This window comes from Perissodus microlepis, chromosome 15 (assembly GCF_051167445.1).
Source record: "Perissodus microlepis isolate ML-2025 ecotype Zambia chromosome 15, ASM5116744v1, whole genome shotgun sequence".
In the NCBI taxonomy this organism is placed as follows: domain Eukaryota; kingdom Metazoa; phylum Chordata; class Actinopteri; order Cichliformes; family Cichlidae; genus Perissodus; species Perissodus microlepis.
The window spans coordinates 4,253,467-4,270,948 of NC_140475.1; the positions used below are offsets into that span (position 1 = coordinate 4,253,467).

Consider the following 17,482-nt stretch of genomic DNA (forward strand, 5'->3'; position numbering starts at 1 on the left):
GTTATAGCTGAAGAAATGGCATTTGAGCGATGCCACATATAAAGTCAAAGGAGGTGGAGGGGCTCTCCATCTTTCACCAACCCCCATAAAATATAGAAGAATACAGTTTTCTTTCATGATTAATTGATTAAGCTTAGAGTTAGAAACACACCGTTTTTAGTTTTTGTTTCACCAGTTTGGTTGATTAATATTAGCTTAGTAGAAAACACAATGACCCACTTTTCTGGTTGATTCAAGGCCTTTTTTCACTCTTGGTTTAGGTAGTTTGTTTTGGCAGTGTGTTTTGATAAATAAGAAATTGGGAGAGAGGTTTAGTATTGTGAGACTGTATTGTTAGTATTTATGATTTAAAAAGAAATTAACTTGCATTTAAAATGCTTACAGTTCTTTTAAACAATTGACTTAGGTGCTCTAACATAATTTGGGGGCTTGCCTGGGATTTGGAACCAGAACCTACTACAAATCCAGTTCTTGCTGATGGATGTGGCATATTTTTTGCATCAGGCATTACCAAAGTTTTAACAGTTCACCCTGAGAGAGGCATGAAAGGTGACATTAAATGCTTCATGTATAAAGGCTAATTTACACCACTGAGCCCTGCTCTCAGAAATGGACATAGATGTAAAACTGTCTGTGAAGCTGGATTTAAGAAACAAGTGCTTAAAGCTTTAAAAACATTTTTAGCGCCATCTTCTGTCAGTACAACAGTCAATCTTAATAATCCCCACCTACCCACCCACACACACAATGCTGTAATTACTGAATAAACAAAACAAAACACACAATTTCCAGAGTCCTCTAAAATGCTTCGGGGCCTCATACAGCAGCAGACTAGTTATATTCCTTTTGGAACAAAGAGAAACTATTTAAGTTCAGTTGTGCTGTGATAGGTGTTAAAAATGGATGGGTGCTAATTAGTGAGAACCTTTAGTCTTTAGTACATCAGACTGTGCCTATATACTAATAAGAAGCTACTCCTTCACAACAAAATATTAGAAAACAATGGTGCATTGACCATAGAATATTACCAAAAGCACGTGTATTTGACCAAAAGTGACTGTACACAGACTCCCCTATTGTTCTTGGACTATCATCAAAGTCACACAGTAGGTTTGAGCCAAACACAAAGCTTGTCCCCACCAAAGATCAAAGCGCGGTCGAGGCTTTCATGCGGCCCACTGCATTGTGTTCATCATGAGCCACTTTGCCTTTTGTTCATTCATGTAAATGGAGATGATGAAAGAGGTGGTGTTGCTGCAGACGAGCCAATCTGAGTCGTGCTCTGAGAGACCAGCAGAGCACTCTGGCTTCTCCTCTGAAATCCCCTGTAAGCTCCTACAGTATATCTTCGTGGCTCACTGAAATATTAATCGGGCCTGGAGCAAAAGCGGCAAAGCCACAAAAATCACATATACAGAACCACATGTGAATGAGCACACATTTACGGGCACACACACACACATTGTTCAGGGCACAGGACTTGTATAATTCAGTGGCTCAGTGCTTTTGATATCTACTGACTGCATGGCTCACTGTGGAATATTGAGCCTCAGACATAACTTCCTCCCCTGAGACAATAGAGGAAACTGCAGAGCTCTTCTACCCTACTGCTGTTCACTGAACACAAAGCATACACACTTGAAAATGGTCCTTCTATATTTCACGCCACAGAATCAGTGTGTATTGCTTGTGTGTGCAATACACCATCTGGCATTACAGTTTTATGTTCTGAACAGTAATTAATTCAGTCACCCCAAAGGAGGCTCTGTGCAGTAACAAATAGAGATGTCAATAACCAGTCATGTAGGGATGACAAGCACAGACAAGAGGTCAGATTTGTGGTAAGCAATATTCCAATTTTGCTTTCAGCAGTTGCAGTTTCTGGACTTATGCTTTCCAAGACATGATTGAATTTGAATGTATTTTGTGGCATTTAAAGGTCAGTGCTTCTCATCGTATGTAAAAAATACTTATCTAAAAACATCTGAGATGGAACCACTTTAAGTTTTAAGCATTCTATATTGTCAAAATTCGCAGTTCACTTTTTAATTTGATTTGTTGTTGTTTTTTTCCTGCGTCTGATTGCACTGTAGACAAAGAGAGAACAAACTGCTGTACAGGGAAGTGAAAATGATGCAAAGTGCCAAAAAGAAGATGCCAGGGCTTGTCAGTTTTAATGTCCTTAGCCATGCTGAGGCCAGCTTACTACGTCTGAGCTCTGTCGCTGCATGTGTCAGCTCATTCCAATCCAGTGTTTGTCATAAAGACAGCAGCACTCACAGATCCTGGCACTGTTTATGCACAGCCTAGTTTCCCACAAAGTTGGGAATGGAAAGAAAATCTCTACACTTACACACACCCACAATTGTACTTTGTACATTGCAGTGGGTAAATGTTCGTGTTTCTCTATGACAGCGGGATTACACACCTGATCAGGCCCACACTGCACCAGAAAGATCACTGAACAATGAAAAAAGGCAGGCAAACCAACAATAACAATATCAGTAACAATAAAAACACCTCTACACAGTCTTTTTTTCTTTTGTTTTCTTCTTATATGCGCACCAGGCAGGATTAACCACAACAACTAATGATGCAGATCTCCATTAGTTTTCCTCTGCTAGTGCTGAAGCCCACTGGCTCCCAAGGGAAAGTGGATGGTGCTCGCTCAAAGGTGGATGAATCACTGGGGAAATTTGGGTACAGTTCTGACTTTCTTTAGCGCGCACACCCAAGCCGTTTGGGCAAATATAAGGGAGGCATTATATAACTACAACCGGAAACCACAGAGACAACTGACATTTTAAGGGAATTAGCCACCAGGCATAACCTGCAATAAACGTAACTATTTTTCTAAGGAGGACACAAGCACCAGCAGCAAACAGAAACTTCTCTGGGAACATCGAAAACGACACTTTCAAAGTAGTCTTGTAAGGTATCACGTTGCATAACATCTTCGGGGTCGTGTCGTGTCCACCCGCCGTACCAGCAGGACAAACACGTCGCATGAACTCTTAATGCCAGCGCCTCTTTAACCTAACGTGTCACCTGAACGCACTGCGACAATAACCGGATTACAATTTGGCTTCCCACAAAATGTCGAAATTGCGCGCGTGAAATTCCCATCAAGTCGCTCTCTTTGCAGGTCTAATGAGTCATGACATTAACTGAGCCTAAGGTTGTTCCTCCCACGCCCCTCCAGCCCACTCCTCTCTTTATTTAAGGCGCTCCTCTGCTGCAACACTCAGAGCAGCAGGCGCACAGTCAGCGCAGCTCTCTCCTGCCGCCGCGGAGGGACGAGAGCTCCAGCTTTGTCACGTTTTCCCGGATTTACCCGTCAGCTCGTCACGATGAGACTTGTTCCAGTCGTGCTGGCGGTTACGGCTCTGTTGACAGGTAGGTGAAAGAGTTATGCCTTTCTTTTCATTCTGTTTTTTCACCCCTTTTTTTGTTCAGTGCTGTGCAATAAGTTTCTTCAGGACCATGGACAGAGACGCCATCGATTCCTCAGATTCGCTACAAGCAAACTCTTCGCTTATCAACCTACATGTTTAACACAGATACATTTTTTTTTTAAATTATTCCAATGCAGGAAATCTTGCGCTTCCAGTTGGTAAAGAAGAGCAGAGAGAGGATGTGGTATGTTTTTCGATTCGTTGCTTTTTAACCAAAGCATTTTCTGTGCAAAGATCTACATTGTTATTTAGCTCATTTGAATTTTCCAGGTAACACGATGTTTGGTTGAAGTTCTGTCCAAAGCTCTCTCCAAACCGGACTCTCAGGTCGATCAGCAATGCAAAGACATCATCCAAGCAGGTCTGTAGCACAAATAATCGGTTGGATAATTCCAGGATTGTTATTATTATTAATTTTTTTTAACCTTCAGACGGGTAAAACAGCACTCAGAGCGCAACTGAGAAGCTCAAAGCTTTGAGCAGGTATAAAATCAGGCAGCATTACATTAAAAATGATCATAGTTTTCACATGACTTCTCTAAAAAAAAGTATAGTGCTGATTTCCTCAGTTCATTATTCTTTTGATCTAAAGGTTAAAATTCCACTACAAATCCATCATAACTTGCACCTGTGTAGCTCTTTGTGGATTGTTTATAATATTTCTTTTGCTCTGTCACAGGTATTATACATGCCCCGTTGGACAAGAAGAGTGGGGATGGCTCAGTAACTCATGAAGAGATAGTCAAAGTTCACGCAGAGCCAGTGGCAAAGGCAGCAGATGTGAAAGACATCGAGGAACTCCTGAAGTCTGTGGAAGAAAAAAGAGAAAACCCAGAAGATGAGCGCAGCCAAGAATCCTGGAGTCTGGGTGATGAGAAGGACAAGAGACATGAGAACGATGTGGAAGAAGAACGGGAGAAGAGGAGCAGCTGGAGGCCTGGAAGATTCCACCAAAGAAGGCACAAACGAGGAGAGGAAGAAGAGGATGGCGAGCGCAGCCAAGAGAGTTGGGGAGTAGATGAAAAGAGGTCAGACGATGAGGAAGAGGAAGATGAAGACAGAGAGAAGAGGAACTGGAGGCCTGGAAGATACCACCAAAGAAAACACAAACGAGACGAGGAACCTCTAGGAGAAAACGAGGTAGATGAGGAACGTAGCCAAGAGCACTGGGAAGCAGACAAAAGGCACGGGGATGAGAATGAGGAGGAGAGATACAAACGCATTTGGAAACCCACACATCGCTATCATCACAAGAAAACACTCCACAAACGCAGCGATGAGCCATCAGAGGGCGAGGAAGATGGAGAACGTAGCCAGGAGTACTGGGATTTTGATGCCGGAAGAGATAAGAGGAACTGGAGACCTGGCAGGTACCACCAGAGGAGACACAAACGAGATGAAGAGCTGTCAGAAGAAGCCAAAGAGGAGCCAGAAGAAGAACGCAGTCAGGAATACTGGGATTTTGACACTGGAAGGGAGAAGAGAGAATGGCGGCCTGGCAGGTACCACCAGAGGAGACACAAACGAGATGAGGAGCTGTCAGATGAAGCTAGGGACGAACCGGATGAAGAACGCAGCCAAGAAGACTGGGATTTTGACACTGGAAGAGAGAAGAGAAACTGGAGACCCGGCAGGTACCACCAGAGGAGACACAAACGGGATGAAGAGCTGTCAGATGAAGCTAGGGACGAACCGGATGAAGAACGCAGCCAAGAAGACTGGGATTTTGACACTGGAAGAGAGAGGAGGAACTGGAGGCCCGGCAGGTACCACCAGAGGAGACACAAACGGGATGAAGAGCTGTCAGATGAAGCTAGGGATGAACCGGATGAAGAACGCAGCCAAGAATACTGGGGTTTTGACACTGGAAGAGAGAAGAGAAACTGGAGACCCGGCAGGTACCACCAGAGGAGACACAAGCGAGATGAAGAGCTGTCAGAAGAAGCCAGAGAGGAGCCAGATGAAGACCGCAGCCAGGAATACTTTGATTTTGACACTGGAAGAGAGAAGAGAAACTGGAGACCCGGCAGGTACCACCAAAAGAAACACAAACGAGATGAGGAGCTCACAGAAGAAGACGCGGAGGCGGCAAAGGACAGAGACGCAGCTTTGAGGTACTTCAATTTTTTTTTTTCACATCAAACGACTGTTAAGTGTTGCAGGTTCATTGCCTGCAATCTGGAGCACAAAATACTGCAGATTACTGTAAGAACAGAGAATAAAAGCCAAATCTCACAAATGAAACATGTGCTGCCATAAAAAACGAATAAATAAGAAGAAGTTGGTAAAAATCTAACCATTTTTCAGATATCTTGCTGAGAAGCGCAATCCCTGGATTTACCGAGGCTTCTACCACCCAGCCTGGTTTAAAAAGGATTCAGATGAACACACTGCAACCTCAAACAAGGTAAGCACGAGGTTGTGACAATACCGCGTTTGACTGAAGATAATCAACTGCATATAACTGCTCTGTGTGCTACATCAAAGAGCGCTTAGTTTTGACATTTTTCAACAGAATGTTACTTCACCCAGTCTGAATTCACTGTATATTTTTGTAGACACATGTGTTTTTTTCCTTTTTGTCTGTTCAGATGGATGAACTGACCAAGTTGCTGAGCTATAAGATAAACCAGCTGGCTAACCACTCTACTCAAGAGGAGGCAACGAGGAGCTCACAGCAGAGAGCACTTACACCACAGGAGGTAAAAAAAAAAAACCAAAAAAAAAACCAACTAAAGGCTGCATTCACAAGTGCAAAGAAAAGTGTTGACTGAAAATTAGTCTTGGAATCACGTCTGCTACTTATACTGATGACCAGAAGGGTTCAGACAACAAACAGGTAATTTAATATTGCAAAAAGTCAGTTCATACAAAAGAACGCAATCTGATAAGAACCACACTGCACTCTGCAGCTGTTTCTGTAAACTATTTGCACCACATTTAGCTGACCTAGTAAAACCACGGAGCGCATCACACACCTCCACCGCACCGCTTCACGAGGAGAAAAAGCAGCCCGTCTCATTAGGGACATCTCTAGCCTGCACCGTGATCCTGGGATTTATCCTTCAAAAAGCTCAACGCATCTGTGCAAATGCACATCAAGAACCGCCCCTTGTGAGCATGTCCTCAAAACATAAAGGAGAATCTAACCAGTGCGTTCATGAGCAGCGACTCGTCTGGCTTGCTTTGAATCTGCGTGCTGACTTCCTCACAGCGCTTCTTTTTTTTTTTGCTCTCCCTGCACCAGCGTTTTATGAGTGCTGCAGTAATCACAGTAAGAACCACATGACTGCAGCTTCTCAGAGCAAACAAAGTTATAATATACCCATTAAAAAAAAGAAGAACTAGAGCCTACAGAGACCTCCCTGTCTTTGAAGCAGAAAAACAAATTAGGGAGGCGATGGCATAATGATTTATTAGTTCTTCAGCACTGCAACTACAAGCATGACGAGGGACTATTTAACCTAAATGACCAATTACAATATTTTATTTGAAGCAGGCACGGGGTGGCGGGGGAAACAGAAGGAAATGTATGATCATTCAGTCCTGATTTCTATTCCAAATGTGATGCTGTTCCAGCAGGAAATGTTGGTAATGTGTTAATCTGTGTTTTTCAGGAGAAAGAGCTACAGAACCTGGCAGCGATGGATATGGAGTTGCAGAAAATTGCAGCCAAGTTGCATGAAAACACTGCATAACTGAAAAACATTTCAAACCTATCGGTGAAAAAAAGTTGCAATTTTACTGTATGCCTGCCAGTTTAGTGTGCTTGCAGTGTTAAAATGAAGAAAAAAATAAAACCAAACCCTGGAGCCTTGCCAAAGCATTTTAGCTGACTTTTCGTTTTTGTGATATTTTGATGTTATCAAATCAAACAGCATGGGAATGGCTTGGATGTTTATATTCAGAGAAATGTAAAAACAATATATACATATATGAGATCATAATTACTTAAATGTGTTCTGCAGAGTTTGTTCTGACTGCACTCAATAAACAGTTATTCTGGGACCAAACCAACATCTCTCCTTTATTTATTGAAGAAAAAAAAAAGTGGTCACACATTTGGTTCTTTTAGTACTGCTTTTTAATAATGTGCAGGTAGAAATGTAGCCCGCAGTAAAGCTGCATCAGCAACTGTTTCATAAAACAAATGGCACTTTCTGCAAGAATAACAAAATAAAATAAAAGCAAGTTATAACGTAGAATCTGGAAAGCATAAAAAAAAAACTTTTACTTGTCTCAGGACAAAAACAACCAAAGCTGTTACTCTCGACACACAAACTATAAACTGGCTAACAATTTACTTCTCATCTCCACTGATGTGAGCACACCCGGCAGGAAAAAGTGATCTGATGAATACAAACCAGACACTCGGTCTCCCCTTACTACTGATGGTGTCAAATCAGTTCAACAGCACAGGAGGGAAAAAAAAAAATCCCTACAGGCCTCTGGGAATGTGCCCTTAAAAAGATTTGATGCTTCTGTATTTGTTTATCCCTCCGTGTCTTCCAGTTTCTGTCTCTTTGGCGCTGGTTCTTCAGCTTGCTTAGAGCCTGCAGGTTTCGAGTGGTCCGTGGCAACGGTCGTCCCTGAGAGGAGGTAGCCCCCGCCCCCGCTCATTAGCAGCAGAGGATGTGTCCTGTCAGGCAACACCTAGGGACCAAACAGAGTCGCAGTCAGGAGACATTAACTCTGCAAGAATGGTTAGAGGGTGAATAACACTTTGGTCCTGAGAGTCTGCAAACATGCATTTATCTAGTTGCTGCTGCTTAGTATCCAATTCTGTAAGAAGCAATAGGAAAGAATAGGAATGCAAAATAAAGAAAAACAAAAGTAGAGAGTCTCTAATAATTTATCAAGAGCAGTGGCAATAAATGTAATGTAGTGATGCTCCCAAATGTAGAAGGTTTTTATAAGTTAGTCCAAAGTAAAGTGTTTAGAAATGAATTTCATCCTCTTAAATAAAAGAAGCTTCAACAGGCATAATCAGCAACATCCCCGTGTTCTAATTAATTCAATGCTTGCAGTTTCTAAGCGGAGAATTAGATTATTTGCTGGATTGTGTCATTACACATTGTGAATACTTATGGTTAAGCAATAGATCCTGGTGGGACAACAACCAATGAATCGAAAGATAATAATCCACAATTATTAATTTGGGCAAATATATTGGGCCACACCTCTTCATCTTTGAATAAAGGTGTCCCATGTCCACATGTGTATAAAAATCAAGCACCTAGCCATGCAGTCTGCATTTACAGACATTTGTGAAAGATCGGGTCCATCTACTCAGTGTTTCAAAAGGTCTCAACGTTTATACATCGCTGCTATCATCAATTTGAGCATGACACTGTAACAGGAAGCTATCGCAGCAAAAAGTTTGTGAAATTTATTTCTTCTTCAGCTGTAAGTGTGAAAATATTTACAAACCAAAGCAATTCAGCCACAAAGTGGAAGTCCATGTAACATTACAGACTGCTTAGGCAGACAGTGTTAAAAAAGCCTGGAGTTCCAAACCTCCTCTGACATAAACATCAGCACAAAACTGTGTGCTGGGAGCTTCAGGGCATGGATTTCCATAACCGAGCAAATGAGCTTCACATCACCAAGCACAATACCAGCGGAGAGGTATAAAGGTGCCAACACTGGACTCTGGAGCAGTGTTCTGTACAGTGACAAATCACACTTTGCTATCTGGTGGTCTGATGGATGAGTTTGGGCTCCCTGCCAGTCTGTTTTGTTAAATTTGTAAAGTGTGGTAGAATAATAATAATAATGCCATGGGGTTGTTTTCCTGGATTGGCCTGCCCCTCTTTGTTCCAGTAAAGGAAAAGCTGGAACGACCCTTTTCTGTTGCAGCATGATTGTGCCCCAGTGCAGAAAGCAAAGTCCATAAAGGTACGGCTGGATGAGATTAGTGTGGAAAACTTCAATGACCTGCGTAGAAGCCTGAACTCAAACTCACTAAACACCTTTAACGTGATCTAGTATGAAAACTATGAGTCAGGCCCTCACGTTGAACATCAATATCTGAGCTCACAAATCTTCTGGATGAGAGGGCAGCAGTTCCCACAGACGCACTCCTAAATCTTCTTTAAATGTTTCCCACAAGAGCAGAAGTTGTTCTAGCTGCTACGCACTGTTGTTGTTTTGGAGGCCTGCATGTATGCATGTCTGTATAGATTGCATATCCACAGTAGCCAAATTGGAAACAAGCGCAGTCAGACTGGACATTCAGCAGGCTTTACTCTGGCAGCTATCCAGTAAAAACTGATTGTAATGCATTTTGATGAAAAGTCCAAATCCTTTAGCCTTTTTGCACTACTACCTACTCGACTCGTTTCAACTCGGTTTTTATTGTTACCATCTACTTTTTTAGTACCTGCTCAGTTGGGGGTCCAAGCGGTATGAGTCAATGGGAAAGTGTAATGTCAACTCTGTATGCCACAGATTATCCAGTCAGCGGCATCACTTAATTAGTCATGAGAGCAATTCCTTCACAAAAAATCAAAATAATAACAAAAAAAAGTAGCAGTTGAGTCGAGTTGAGCAGAGCCGATGCTAATGGAAAAGAGGTAATTGTCTAGTTAACCTAAACAGTGATAAAGCAGTTAGCTGTGCTGAGGAGAAGTGCTGATTTGAGTAATTATTCCCTGTTGCTTGTTGACTATGAGCCACCTTCATTATACTTTGATTATAGAATAGCTTCAAATGCAAAACATCAGAAAGCGCACACAGTGCAGAGTCCAAATATTTACCTGGTAATGTCTCAGCCAGGTGTCTGTGAGTCTGAGGTTGACTGTGCCGCCACATTCCTTGAGTTTCTTGAAGCACTCTATGAGAGGCTGCGGAAATCAACATAGAAAATATGACAGATTGCTCTTTCTAACAACATGGGCATGAAGGAAGTTAATAAGTTCAAGCAACCTCTTGGCGGTTATAATGTCCATTGCATTCATGTGGTATGGCAGTATGGCAGCCCCCCCCCCATTGGATGTCTACCCAATACAAGCCTGACTACAGTGGCAACTAATGAGAGATCTCACTTATTAGCTTTGTTCCGTACGGGACATGGAAGATCTTACCTCTATGTACTGGGAATAAACTACAAAAGGCCTGGAGGGTGAGAGGAATTTGAGCAGTCCCAAAAGGACGGGACAGGGGTGAAACCGGCTCGCTATAACCAGCCTGCAGGTGAAGAAGAGAGAGATGATCAGGCAAACAAGCCTAGTATGAAATACACTGTGAGCTGTACAGGAAATGCGTAGGTAGGCAATACTGCAATTCAGTAACTAATGCTGCATGCAAGACATTAACGCAAGACTCAAGGATTTACTACCTTCCTGTAGTACACATTCATACTATATTTCAGAAAGCTGAACGAGAGAGCGAGTCAAAAAGGGTGATTTAGGACAATGTGATTATCATAAAGTTGCAGTGATTTAGAGGGGAATCAATAAAGAAACAAGCTCAACACTTGTATTCCAGTCTCAGATGTCACCTTGGTAACAATTTATCCATCAGTCACAAAACAACTATAAGGCATTCTTCACTTTATATGAGAGGAAACTGCTGAGCAATCAATTTACTTACCCCGTAAAGGGCAATGTACAATAGTCAATATGTGTGTGCTCAGAAGAAACAAATAATTTCTAATGACTTTTATGGAGATAGTTAATGACACTATAATCATTCATAAATTTCTCATCCCTGTGATCTACTGTAATTGCTTTTTTTTTTTTTTTTTTTTTTTTTTTTTTTAAATGACCTGGTTGAATATGGAGTAATTTTTAAAAAGGCAGAGCCGGAGCGGAGAGAGGTGGCTGTTAGAAAGAGCAGGATGAGAGACAGAAATGTCGATGTAGGAATAAAATCAGACACCAACCCGTCGGCATTCCTTCCTTTCAGCAGGGCGGCGGTAGCTGCCAGCTTCCTCTGCTTCTCCTCTAGTCTCAGCTTTTTCACCTGAGCCTGTAGAAAACAAACAAACCCTGAGGTCAGGAAACCATATGATAGTATGTGTACTGTTGAGAGTCATCAATGATGTGTCAGCATCATTGATGACTGTGTCCAGTTGTTTAGTGATGATATATTACCCATCCAATAATACTATTTATGCTGCCTTTTAACTTTGATCCTGTCAACAAATGCTACTGTCATCCTTGTTTGTTTGTTTTTTAAATAAGTTTTAAGACTTAATGTGTTTTTACATCCATTGTTTTTTGGTTATGGTCTGAATTAGTAGATGAGTATTTAGACATGTAGTTTTTTTGTGTGTTTTAGTTTCTTTTCACTCAGCTAATCCTCCAAGTGAACCAAAGGTGCCACCACAAACCACATGAGAACCAGACAATAACATGGAAAATTCATCCCTCATATTTTTTATGTATTAATACATATCTATGTTATGTATTAATAGTACAGCCGAGAATGCAATCCATACATGGCTACAGAAACCACTCAATCTTGCAGCGTGCACTTGCGAGTTGGGTCGGATCACGTTGTCACCATAAAGAAACTGCTCTGGAATTAGTTTGGAACTGAACTGAGACCACCTCCTCCAAAGGGTCTCCGTATGATTGCTTTAGTCTGCACACGAGCACGATTACAGTGTCCACATCTGTACTGATTAACTGCACCAAAGAGGAATACTGTCCAGCCAACAGAATTTTTATTATGCAACTTACGCAACCAAGCATGCAGTGCCAGAATATTGTGCTGTGGATGGAAACGTTAACTGTCATCTAGCTTAACTTCACTAACCTTTAAAAACCTTACCGGCACTTATTTACTCATGTTCCTTTTTTGCATCCAAAGTGACAGGAGGCTGGTATATTTTTGTTTTTTAGGACATAAATCATCTTTAGATGTCGAGTACCTCACTAGCTTAATGATAACTACTGCTAAATCTGCACACCCATAGATATCTTCTTTGCCATGAAAACATGGAAGCCACATTTGACTGTCTGTGCAACTTCTATGAAGTCAGAGTAGCAACTTCATAGCAGCATAAAGAATTGGGAGTATTTACTCTAAATGGTGCCTCTGCGTTTGCTTCCTTTTATGAAGTAAGACTAGCAGGCTAGCTCCTGTTCCTGCTGACAACAAAACTAAGAGGATTGAGGGGGGAAAAAAACAGGAAAGTGCATGAACGCTGGACACACCTTGGCTTCTTTGAGTTTATCCTTCTCCGTTTTTTCCACGTCCTGACCAGCATCATCACCAGTGTTGGTCACCATGCTCTCCTCCTCTGGAGTGCCTTGCTCTTCTGCCTCAGGCTGGTTTTGCTCCTTCTCTGCAGCCAAGTTCAACTGCTTTTTATGAGTATTCTCTGAAATGATAAATCTTTGTCAGCATAACATTGAACACCATAAAGTATGATTCAGTCTCTTGAATCATACTTTACGGGTCAAGTAGGATTTAGGTTATTGTTTTACTTTCTGAACTACTGAATTAAACTTTCTGTATGCTCACGTGAACAAATGAAGATCAAACGGAAGAGAGAAGCTATACTTCTACATCTGAAACTAAAGGGGTGTAACTATCTTGAAAAGACTGTTAAAAAAAAAAAAAAAAAAAAAAAGGTGAGCCTTACCAGCAGTGGGGTCTTTGGCACTGGTGTCCAGAGTTCCTGCCAAGAGAGCGTTGACGTGGCAGATGGGAAACTCATGCAGCGTGTCGTGAAAATGCGCAGGGAAGCCAAAATTCTCCACTCCCGCCCGCACTGGCCCACCCCCTGGGTACATTTGGATCACTGATCCATAGCCTGGATGAGGAGGAAGCAAAGAGTATTTATTCAAAAGATCAAGGAAAAGATGTGTGCAAGAAGTACAAAACAAACAAGAAAAGAAAAAAAAACCTTAATAACTGCACGTAGAAGAAGAAACTTGCCTCCCATTCTTTCCATGATGGATCCCAGTACAAGCCCAGCACAAGTCTCAAACACCAACACCTTACTGCCAGCGTGGATGTTCGCCAGAGTTAGCATCTGGGCAAGTGTGTCATACCGCAGGTGGCTGCGGCACATGGAAACATTTGTTTCATGTAGACATCTTACAGCTATTTAAAGAAAACACACTTACTCATAATTCACGTGCTGACTCACCAGATCTTCCCTGGTTCGCGGCCGTGGTACATCATAGCCAGGATGCGACAGGATGGTTTTAGAATCATCACCGTATTTTCATACCTGCAAAAGCAAAAGACGGGAACAACCGATAACACTAATTAAAAACACAGCTCGTTAAATAACAGTCCAGAACAGGCTGTGGCTGTATCATCGTAAGTGACTCACTTTTTCTTCTTCTTCTTGATGTATTTAACCTGGGAATACTCAGTCTTATCTCCGAAAGTGGCGTGGTTATCTACGAGCTTCTTAATGATGTCCTGTGATGACCAAACACACATACAGTCGCTCGTCTCACTTCATGTTGGATTAGAGCAATTTAATTAAATCCTAAAAACACAATATTCCCACTAAAAGACAAAAACACAATATGTTCTGTCTCTTTATTTTCCTACAACTTTGCTATCATGTATGCGGGACTCAACACCAAGCCTGTTGGTTCCCAATTAAGATGTGCAACCACTAAAATCTATTTTAAATAAATATGTCATATGTTTAACTGCTTGTTTACACAAGTCTCTAAGGCAGTAACTCATTTAGATGTGTACTGTGCTAAAGTCTTATGCCACCCCCTATTTCTTTACATTGTGCTAGGAAAATGGGGGAAAAGGTGCAGCACTTTATTGAAAAATCTTCAAGCATACATGAAAATACAATATATAAATCAGAAAGCGACAATTCTAATGACCAGCCTCAACCTCTTAGGCAGCTTTCTTGCAATGTCTTTAAGTAGTCTTCAGGAACAGTTCTCCAGGCTTCTTGAAGGACATTCAAAGCTTTTCTTTGGACCTTGACTGCCCTTTGTCCCCTTGTCTGTCATGATGATCCCACACCAACAAAGTTGAGGTCCAGGCCATGACTGATAGTCTTCCATTCTTTGTATTTCTATCCAGGTTACGTCACTGGCACTATGTTTGGGATCCTTATCAAAATGAAGCTGCTGCTAATCAGATGTTTTCCAGGTGGTAATAGATGGCGGATCAATATCTGATTGTAATTTTCTGTGTTCCTAATTCCATCGGTTTTGCCAAGATCCTCAACACTACTGGCTGAAATGCAGTCCCAAACCATGAGAGAGCCTCCACTGTGTTTTACAGATGGCCATAAACACTCCGTGCTGTACCACTCACCTGATCTATTCTGTTCTTATTTAGAAATATCAGGATTCATCGTTCCATGAGACTTATCGCCATGGATTCTCAGTGCAGTTCTTCTGTAATTTGGCATTCACAAATTAGAAGTGGACTTGTGAGATTTCGTTAAGGAAGTATTTCCTTCTGTAAAAATGGCTGCTGTTCCACTGAGATCATTTCTGATGAGGCTTCAGTAAACAGTGAAAGGATCAGCTGAATGGCCAAATGAATCTCTCAGGTCCCGTGTCATGACTTTACAGGATTTGTTCCCATTTCTTTATGACATGACTTTCACATAATGTTCATCGGCTGTAGATAGTTTTTCAGGTCTGCCTAGCTCTTTAGGAATCCCCTTGTTGGTGCAAAAGTACTGTTATCAGTATTAACTGAGTTACCTTCTGTATTTTTCATATATTCAATTAAAGTCATCAATTAGAGATACTCGTCAACATTGGTTTTCCATCCAATTTGCAATGAAAAAAGAAAAGAAGTATTTTTTACCATCACTCTGTAAGATAACAACTATAGGCAGTACTCTGACACATTTAAATGTGAAATTGTAAAGTTTCACATGTACCTGACCCTTCAGACCTTTCTCTTTAAGAGCCTCAATGTCATCTCTGGTCAGCTTCTGTGATTTGCCATCGTCAACAATGTTTCTGTTGTCTGTACCTGCCTCCACTGCATCTGGGAGGCACAAACAAGCACACAAAGACACTACTGTAAGTAAAAGGTTATAGGCGGTAGAAAGTCTATGACATATTTATTTGGGTATAGATTATTTGGGTATAGCAGGTGGTCGTCACAAGTCCAAATGCAACTGGTAGCATAAAAGAGTCAGTTGTATATCTGAAAATATGAAAAAGACTTAAGATTTAACAGCAGGTTACACACCAAGGGGGCTTGCAGTGTCCTTGAGCTCATGTGGCTTTAGATTTCCTCCAGACAAAATTTCAAATGTGGTGCTGTACAGCTGTCCCACTGCATTATCGAGGAAGATCCACTGCTTCTCAAAAATCACCTTTCTAAGAGAGACAGAAAGAGCAGTTTGTTAGTATAATCTGCATAATACATTTCACTGCACACATGCTTTGATCTGAAAATAACAAATGAACACAAAAGCATCTTATGTGAGCTAATCCTCAGTCTGTGCTTCTCGTAAAAATATTATGAACAGCACAAATTCAGTGAAGTATTTAAGGTGGTTAAAATGCTTATATTTTCCTTTAAAGCTGTTAACTTACTTCCTCGGCTGAATCTGCACAGCTTTGAAGATTTCCCCTCGTTTCAACACAACGTAGTCACCCTCTTTAATTCTGTACTGATTATCATCGTCTCCGTTGTCCGCCATAACGAAGCTGATAAACGAGCTAACTAGCTCAGCTGAACGATAAATGTTTTTCTCAGCTAATGATTCGGGGTCTTCGCTGTCAAGGCACAGTTCAAAAAGGCACTACACTACCCTGAATAAATAGCAAAATATCCCAAATTAATATTTCCACGTGTTAGCTTTCACTTCTCTAGCTTCTCAGGACGGCTAAACGAAAGCAGAGTGCTGCTGGTGCCATGCTTCGACTTACTTGCCTGTGATTGGCTGGTTAGACATCGACGAGCTCGCTAGCCAATAGGAGGGTATAGAGTGAATAGAAGTGCGCTAAGTTTAACTTTAGAGCTCAGAACAATCGATATCATGGGTACGGGGAGGGGAAAAGGTGATCTTTCCCGAGAAAACGGCTTCATAGCGGGACTTAAAGAAGCATTGGAACTTATAATGCAAAATTATATTCTGTATATACAACGTGTTAATCTTTAGAGAACATTATGTGCAACACGGACGAATTTTATAATACTTATAGCAAATAAGGTCTTCTTCTCGTCATATCTATGCTTTTTATTATCTGTGACAATCACGGTGGTGCTGTTTTTGGAATAAGCTGCCTGCTAACCGGAGATCAGTTACATCTGTGACTAAAAATAGACTCAACATCTTTTTAAAAAAAATGTTATATTTTGCTGTCACTGCCTTAATGCGTTGTAAAACTACATAGGTATTTTTGTCTTTTGTGTTAAGCACATTGAGTTTACACAGAATGACATATGCTGCATAAAGCTGTTGCCAATTCCAGTTAAATCTGGCAAAATATCTGTATGTTTTTGTATACTATCAGCTTAGAGCATTACAGTATAAAGTCGGGAGAAATCAAATATCACTGAAATACACTGAAAACTATTTTAGTTTTTGCTTTAATAATATGCTGACGTTTGACATTTACTGAAGTCATGAATCCCCCGTCCAACAAACTTAAAGACCTATTTCAGTTTCCAGTCCAACGCAACCATGTGGTTGTTCACATTAGCGGAGGACTTGATTGTTGTTCTAATAATAGCATGTAGAAACAAAGCATTAAAACATGTCTGTTGATTTTTCCAGATCTGTGCAAATCTATTCCTCTGCAAGGCTTAAGATGCTTCCTTCAGGTGTTTATTTAAAACAAACAGACACTACCTTAACCGTAAAGCAGAGTGGATGCAGCATCAAGTCAGTGATATGCTTTGGCTACAGGATTAAAAAAAAATCAAAAATGGGTTTTCCCAATAAACATAATCCCAAACGTACTTCTAAAACTGTGGCAAAATGTTTTGAGGTTAACATATTGAAGTGGCTACTGTAAAGGCCTGGCTTGAAGGCAAGAGAAGATTTGGGGCGATTGTTGACCAGCATTGTGCTAGTACTACTGTTGGCTGCAGACGGAGGAGGAGAAGAAGGG

General features: G+C 41.2%; 2 protein-coding genes across 2 annotated transcripts; one reads left to right on the forward strand and one right to left on the reverse strand.

Moving 5' to 3' along the window:
- Nucleotides 1-3,032: 3,032 nt before the first annotated feature.
- Nucleotides 3,033-7,468, forward strand: chgb (chromogranin B). Its single transcript, XM_084953228.1, has 7 exons — nt 3,033-3,396; nt 3,593-3,639; nt 3,726-3,816; nt 4,135-5,569; nt 5,763-5,862; nt 6,047-6,157; nt 7,073-7,468. The coding sequence occupies exons 1-7, from the start codon at nt 3,351-3,353 to the stop codon at nt 7,151-7,153; spliced, it is 1,911 nt and encodes a 636-aa protein (XP_084809354.1). The 5' UTR covers nt 3,033-3,350; the 3' UTR covers nt 7,154-7,468.
- On the reverse strand, nt 7,136-16,278 carry trmt6 (tRNA methyltransferase 6 non-catalytic subunit). Its single transcript, XM_084953229.1, has 12 exons — nt 15,959-16,278; nt 15,609-15,739; nt 15,292-15,401; nt 13,750-13,841; nt 13,561-13,644; nt 13,347-13,471; nt 13,051-13,221; nt 12,620-12,786; nt 11,341-11,426; nt 10,541-10,643; nt 10,214-10,300; nt 7,136-8,108 (listed from the first exon to the last, which is right to left on the reverse strand). Exons 1-12 carry the CDS (start codon nt 16,063-16,065, stop codon nt 7,947-7,949), a joined length of 1,425 nt encoding a protein of 474 aa, XP_084809355.1. The 5' UTR covers nt 16,066-16,278; the 3' UTR covers nt 7,136-7,946.
- Between the last annotated feature and the right edge of the window lie 1,204 nt (nt 16,279-17,482).